At 35.0% G+C, this 7,179-nt stretch overlaps 1 protein-coding gene across 1 annotated transcript; it reads left to right on the top strand.

Annotated features, from left to right (window-relative positions):
* Positions 1-218: 218 nt before the first annotated feature.
* LOC127095281 (protein cornichon homolog 1) lies at positions 219-6,761 on the top strand. Its single transcript, XM_051033992.1, has 4 exons — positions 219-489; positions 599-780; positions 5,960-6,082; positions 6,454-6,761. The coding sequence occupies exons 1-4, from the start codon at positions 412-414 to the stop codon at positions 6,518-6,520; spliced, it is 450 nt and encodes a 149-aa protein (XP_050889949.1). The 5' UTR covers positions 219-411; the 3' UTR covers positions 6,521-6,761.
* The last annotated feature ends 418 nt before the right edge of the window (positions 6,762-7,179 follow it).

Genomic DNA, 7,179 nt, shown 5'->3' with positions numbered 1-7,179 from the left:
CCTGCTAATGTTGACTCACTTTTGACGCTTTATGCTTCTGAAGTAAAACTTTTATTTCCTTGAATTTATTCTTGAATTTATTTTTATACAAATATTCATTTATTTTATTTTTAATTTAAAATAGACTTTACCTAATAAATTTTCTTAAAATTATTTTTTATCATTCCATAATGAAAATCACACATTAACTTTTCATAACATCAAATTAAGAAAAAAACCTTTGCACCCCTAATCTCAAATTTCAAATTTCTCATTGAGATATGGTAAAATAAGATAGATCCATGCAAATATAGTCATGGCTGGAAACTGAACTAAACTCGCTTTACTCTCCATCATTACTATTTACCAACTTCAGATCTTCTTTCTCTAATCGAATCTCCATAAACCCTACGTTACTCCTTTTTTCTGTAAATGGGTTGGAACCTCTTCTTCTGGCTTGGGATTTGTTTCCCCTCCAATATTGCTCTTCTCGCTTCAAATTTCTACCAGGTTCTTTCATTTCACCTTCTTCTTTCCAATTTTTATGCAATAGAAAACGAAGATTCAAGTTCTTACTTTCATTATGTTTGTTTTTTTGGTACTTTTTTTGGGGTTTTAGGTTTTGATTTTATCTGACTTGGAAGCTGACTATATCAACCCATTTGATGCTTCATCTCGGATTAACTACTTCATTCTTCCTGAGTTTATTGGACAAGGAGTTTTATGTGCACTCTGTCTCTTCACTGGTCACTGGCTCATGTTTTTTCTCAATCTTCCTCTTGCTTGTTATCATGTCATGCTGTAAGTTATAGTTTTTTTTTGCGCCAAATGAAAGTGATGAACTAATTTGCATGACCTTGTGTTTAGTGAATTAGTTAGATTACATGTGATTCGTGTGGTGCTTTTTCTATTTATGTTGTCTTGCGTAGCCTCAAAATTTTATTGGGTAAGTTTAGGTTGACTTATTTGTGTTAGAAGAGCAACCAGTATAGAAGATTATAGAAAAACGAAAGTAAAAGACAATGTACACGATCGATCTTTGTTAACGCAATTCGGCCAACAATGCCTACTTTTGCGACTATAGTTCCCTTGATTTCTGTCTAATAATTAGGGTTAATTAGGATGAAAGTGTTACAAACAATATATATAATACCATGATTCAGTTTACAATAATACCCCTGAACTGTACTGCGAGGGCTACCCACAAATAATAACAGTTTGGCCTAAGACCCGTGTGGAATTTCCACGTATTGTGTTCCTCTTTGTCTTAATATGAGCCATACTCGACCATTTGAGATTATATACTAGCATAGATATTTATGAGACTGTTTGGAAGAATTTGTGGAAACAATTTATGACATGTCTATAAGTTGTTTAATGCTTACTAGTATTTCTACAAGGACTCCAAAAAAAGCATATGAATTCAGCTTCTAACTTATATTAAAATAGTTTGACTTAATTTTCTGCTTTGTTATAGAAATTATTACTTATACATAAACACTTTTATGATATAAACGCTTAATTTCATGAGATATTATGTTTTAGTCTTGCTATTTCAAGGAAGTCAGTTCTGGTTAGGATAATATCATTAACATAGACTGTTAGAAGGGATTCTACAAACCATAGAGATTTGTTCTGTTTAGGTACTCTTCCCTTCTTTTCCTTTTTCTCAAACCAGGTGGGATTCTCACTAAGATTTATTCATCCAAGTTTTCACTGAGGAAAGAATTCTTATTGTCAAGTTGGTGAGGATCTCACTTGTCTAAACTCACTACCAAGGAGAGTAAACCTGGATATAATTTAGCAATGTTTTTGAGGCAAATGTTTCTCTAGAATATTGGCCGTAGGACTGTGAAAGTTATTTGCACTGTATTCTTCTTGTTAGAAAGTTCAACAACATCTATATCATTACTTCTTCAAGATGCTCTCTATCACCAACATTTCAGATGTTACAGTGCATCCTGTATATTCTTAGGAAATTTCACCTTATCCACACTATTCTCAGATGCCTTGAGCTCCGATAATAGATTGGGATTTGTTAAGATGATTATAAATAGGATGTCATGTTCATGCTCTTGGTTCTGCCAAATTGGTATAAGTCTCATGTTATGCCGTCTCTACAAAATACAGTTTTCGTTGTGTTTATCAGAATGCAGATCAATGCCAGTCATTTCACCATTGCTAAGCCATGTATAAGTCATTCAAGACATCTACTGTATGTTTTGTGATAGAATATCGCTGGACTTGTCTCTCCCATGAATCAGTTTCCTGAGGTAGATTAGATTGAAGGTCAGTTTTAGGTTAGGAAATGGAGGAGAAGGCACAAATTTATAAATTTTAGACCGTTGAAGTTAATGTGTTGTCAATAGCACAGTATAGTGGAATAGCGTAGCGGTTGTATGGTTCAGTGCGACACTATTGGTCCGCGAGCCGCTCTCAACAATAGCGGTTGTAGTGACCGCTAATTGCAACTGCTATCGCAGTCGCTTTTGCGCCCGCTATTAGAATTCTTCAATTTTTAAAAATTGTTATCATTTTTTTAGGGTATAGATTTCAACCCGAACCCTTTGAAGAGTAATGTTATACTCTTGCTCACAAATAATCATTCTGCTCTTCTTCCTACTTTTAGTTCAATTCTGTTTTATAATTTAGTCTTCTTCTCTGCTTAAGTTTTACTACTCTATACTTTAGGTTCCTTAACGATTAAGTATGCTGATCTCTTTAAATTTGTGTATTAGTCTGTTTTTGAGTATTTATGTTTACTTTGCACACTGGATTTTAGTCTTTGCAATAGCAATTATCCCGCTATCTGCTATAGCATTTTGGAGGGTCATTGCTAAGCAACGCTATCTGAGATTAACAAAGTCACGGGTTTTAGGTAACAGGAGAAGGATTTTGAATAAGAATGAAAGTTTTGCATTCAGTAACTTTTGGAGTTCTGATAGAAACTCAAAATTCAGATAAACGGAAAATGTATTATTGATTGAAATTAAAATTATTACAGAGATGAATCCCTATAATCCCAGAGCCAAGTGCTCCTCAGAGGAGAGATGATTCTCACTCTGCCCAACCCAAAAGGTTTCTATCCGAAAATACACATACTGAGTTCTCCCTTGCTATCGGTGTCCATATATAGCTATCCTTCTCCTTTCAATTATAATCAATTCTCTATTAGGCCTTTCTATTGGGCTAAGGCCCAAATCCAGTATCCTATCACTACCGTCCGCTAGAAAAATAGCCTTGTCCTCAAGGCTGAGATAAGAAAAATGGCTTGAATAAATTTGATCATTTCTAGCTACTTGTGTAACCCTGGCATGAGCAGCTTTCAAGTCACCAAAAGACTTGTGCGTGAACAATTTCAACAAGACAACTACTGTTACAATGGGTAGAAAGGGAGTAACTAGGACAATAGGTAAGTGCCATTGCAATACAAACTCTTGAAGCATGAAAGAAACCTCTGATGCTTGAATTCCTCTTGTACCCATTACTTGAATTATGATCTGCTTTGACACAAAGGGACTGAGTTGAGATGATTTTGTTCCCAATCGGGAGGATAGCCGCCACCGATTGTAGAGGGCCCGTACCTTGTAAATCGGCGTCTGGCGGTTTTGGTGGTGGTGGGATCTTTGCCAGGTCTGTCACAAATATACCCAAGCGTGATTCAAACGGAACCATCACCGTTGGAGCCAAGATCAGTAGCTCCGGCGAAGGTCGATCCGGCAGCTCTGATAGAGGCTGTGGCACTTCCACTAGATCCATAACTGTGTCCAATTTTTCTTCCTCTTTCAGCCTAGTTGTATATGTAGATATGAACTTCCATTGTGCATCGTTCATAGTCTTCTTTAATGTCGACGTTCGGACGAACAACGGAGGTAATACACACCAAGGAAGATCCATCGTAAATAGACCGCTGTAGAGCGGTTTCAATTCGAGAAGGACACTTGGGAGTGGATTTGATTGCGGCATACTCAACAAAAGTTGCAAGTTGTGCACAACTTGTTCCCCCCTCTTGCCTTGTTTCTCCTCCTCCACATCTTCCTTTTCTGGTATACCTTTGTTTGAAACTCAATTTCCTGATGGTTCTTTAACGAATCTTTTACCAGCAACACATCCCCACCAGATCCGATGTTTTATGCGGGAACATGCCCTAAATGCTTCGCCATATCTGCCCTTAGCAATTGACGAAACTCCGATACAAACCATTGAACAGATTCCTCCAATCTTCCTATTCTTGTTTCTTTCGTGTCAATTCTCACAGTCATTCCTGCTTCTAACAATTCTTCCTCCATCATCTTGAATGAAATGAATGTTGGCTCCCCTTTGAGTATCCGGCAGTTTCTGACAGTTATCCAACAGTTTTCAACAGTTATCCAGCAGTTATCCGATAGTTATCTGGCATCATCCGGCAGTTTCCGACATTTATTTGGCAGTTTCTGGCAGTTTCCGACTATTATCTGGCTGTATCTGGCAGGTCGGATAGAAACTAAAAATTCAGATAAACAGAAAATGTATTATTGATTGAAATTAAAACTTTTACAAAGAGGAATCCCTATAATCTCAGAGCCAAGTGCTCTTAGAGGAGAGATAATTCTCACTCTCAGATTCGAAAATACACATAATGAATTCTCCCTTGGTATCAATGTCCTTATATAACTATCCTTTCCTCTTAAGTTATAGTCAATTCTCTATTAACCCTTTCTATACGGCTAAGTCCTAAATCCAGTATCCTATCAAATTTAGAATCCAAATGGTAGGATAATATGAGTAAACTTTAAGGGGGGTAGGTTAAGTTTGGTGAACATTTTCTTGGGATGAGAGGTATTGTTAAAGGATTTAAGAGATTCAAAATCCTTCTAAGTCAAAACTCACCCATGGCGTCCCAGAGGTTGTATTTGTAGGGATACTCACTTCCTACCCAACAAGAAAACAAATTTATTCACCCGGTGTTCACAGAGCTTTTGACAATGCTGATGTGCATTTTTCAGAACATCTTGTTTTGACCATACATATCTTCAAGAGGAGCTGAATATGAGGGAAAAAAAGTCTTATAATTGGGCAGTTAAGAATCAACACGAGAATAAAGTGTAGCAGAGATGAAGATGTTGCGTTGAATGTGTGGTAACACCTATAGTAGAAAAGATGGTGAAAAATAGGATTAGATGGTTTGAGCATTTAGATAGAAGACTTGGAAATTCTGTTGTAAAGATAGTAGGTCAGATGGAGAGGAGTCAAACAGCTAGAGGTAGAGGAAGACTTAGAAAAACTATAAGACACTGTTAAAAAAGATCTTGAGATTATCCAATTGGATAGAAACACGGTCTTGGATATCATATTATGGAGGAATTTGATCCATGTAGCCGACCCCACTTAGTGAGAAATACTTGGTTGTTGTTGTTTCCGGGTCCTGAATCTAAGTTTGGAAGGCATTAAACAAAAAATATAGATGGAAATTTTGGAAAACTGGTCATTCATTAAGAGTACCCAGCAAGCCTTTGTATGGTCATCTATAAAGGTGGTGAACCATTTGTTTTCAATCATGCGTCAATTTGCACATTATGAAATGGTTTAGAATGTTCATAAATTATAACAGAACAAGTTTTTGTAATTTTTGCATTGTTCACACGAATATTTCCAATAGGTCTTACTAATTAATTCATTAATAGTTATAAAATCTTGGTGCAACCGTACAAGTGCCAAAAAGTGCTATTAGGTTATTTACCTTGTTTACGGTTTGTGTCAAATAAAATGAATGTATAATGCACCATGACAAGGTTCCTTTCAAGTTGAAATATTTTCCAACTACGCATCTAAACCAATGCTGCTGATTTAATTTGATGAGATGAAGATTAGAAAGAAAATTACAATAATGAAAAGATGAGTTGCTTAATCATTTTATATTATTTTGTATTTCCATATAGGATTTATCTTTTGATCTTGTTGTATGTTCTTTATTATGAATGGTCTCATTTCAATGGTTCAGGTATGTGAAAAGAGAGCATCTTATTGATGTTACTGAAGTGTTTAGAGTACTCAATGCCGAGAAGAAATTCCGGATAGCAAAACTTGCTTTGTACTTAATAGTCCTCATTGTCACCATCTTCAGGTTTGTTACCCTTAAAAAAATGCTCAACACTGTATCCATTTTTGTTTTCTTACTGATAGCTCCTATTAGGATTCTTGCTTCTGGGTTTCTAAATCTAATTAATTGGCCGGGTCAACGTAAGCCTTTGGTTTGATTTATTTGAGCTTATTTAATGGCTGAAACACTTATGAGATTGTTTATAAGTGCTTATGGAAACAACTTATAATTTATATGGAAACATATAGATTTTATTTTATCTTTGTAGCAATAACTTATGCATAAGCAAGTTTAAGTGCTTATGCTATTAGCATTTAATAATTAAATTGTTTACCCAAGCAGGGGGACACTTTATAGTAACTGTCTTATTTTTTCTACCAACTTCGATTTTGCAGGCTTACATTGATTGGTGTCTACTATTTAGGCCTCGAACACGATGATGACTTGGCATATCTTTGGTAACCCATGTGTTGTTGGCAGCGCCTCCTTTTTTGTGGTAAATTGTGATTTGATCTGTACCATTGTTAGGTTTAGAACTTAGAATTCAGCTGCTCACAGAAATAGAAAATCTTAGGCACTCTCATTTGAACGAGGTTGCATACCTATGTGTTAAGGGTATGTTTGTTGTGAAAATGTATTATGAAATATTGATGTTAAAAATCGATTTTGTTTTGGCTGTTAATGATGATAGACTTTAGAAGTATGTGTGTGTGTATTCTAGGTTTGCTTCTTTAAAAGACTAAGGGCCTGTTTGATATGGTTTTGAAAAACTGTTTTTTAGTTTTTAAAAATTAAAAATTATAAAATTTGTTTGGTAGTCTAATTTTATAAAACTATTTCTCAAAACTATTTTCTATTTGTGAGTTTTTAAAACTAAAAATCTAAAATAGGTTTTAGAGGTTTTGATTTTTTGGTTTTTAGTTTTGGAAATTAGAAAGAGGACAAAACAAGAAAAAATGGTATTATATTCATCAATGGCAAATTTGTAACCATGTTCAACTTTAAAATAATTTTTGAAAATTAGATTACCAAACATGTTTTTTCCTCAAAACTTTTTTTAAAAACTTAATTTTCAAAATGGTTTTTAAAAACTAAAATCTAAAACTCATTCAAACGAGCCC

This window comes from Lathyrus oleraceus, chromosome 6 (genome assembly GCF_024323335.1).
Source record: "Lathyrus oleraceus cultivar Zhongwan6 chromosome 6, CAAS_Psat_ZW6_1.0, whole genome shotgun sequence".
Lineage (NCBI taxonomy): Eukaryota > Viridiplantae > Streptophyta > Magnoliopsida > Fabales > Fabaceae > Lathyrus > Lathyrus oleraceus.
This window is presented reverse-complemented; position numbering and strand designations above follow the sequence as displayed.

Bases quoted from the DNA above. Each gene is read 5' to 3' on its own strand.
- LOC127095281 (XM_051033992.1), top strand. From the start codon at position 412: ATGGGTTGGAACCTCTTCTTCTGGCTTGGGATTTGTTTCCCCTCCAAT. The intron at 490-598 runs GTTCTTTCATTT...TTGGGGTTTTAG, and splicing joins TCGCTTCAAATTTCTACCAG to GTTTTGATTTTATCTGACTT. The intron at 6,083-6,453 runs GTTTGTTACCCT...TCGATTTTGCAG, and splicing joins CTCATTGTCACCATCTTCAG to GCTTACATTGATTGGTGTCT.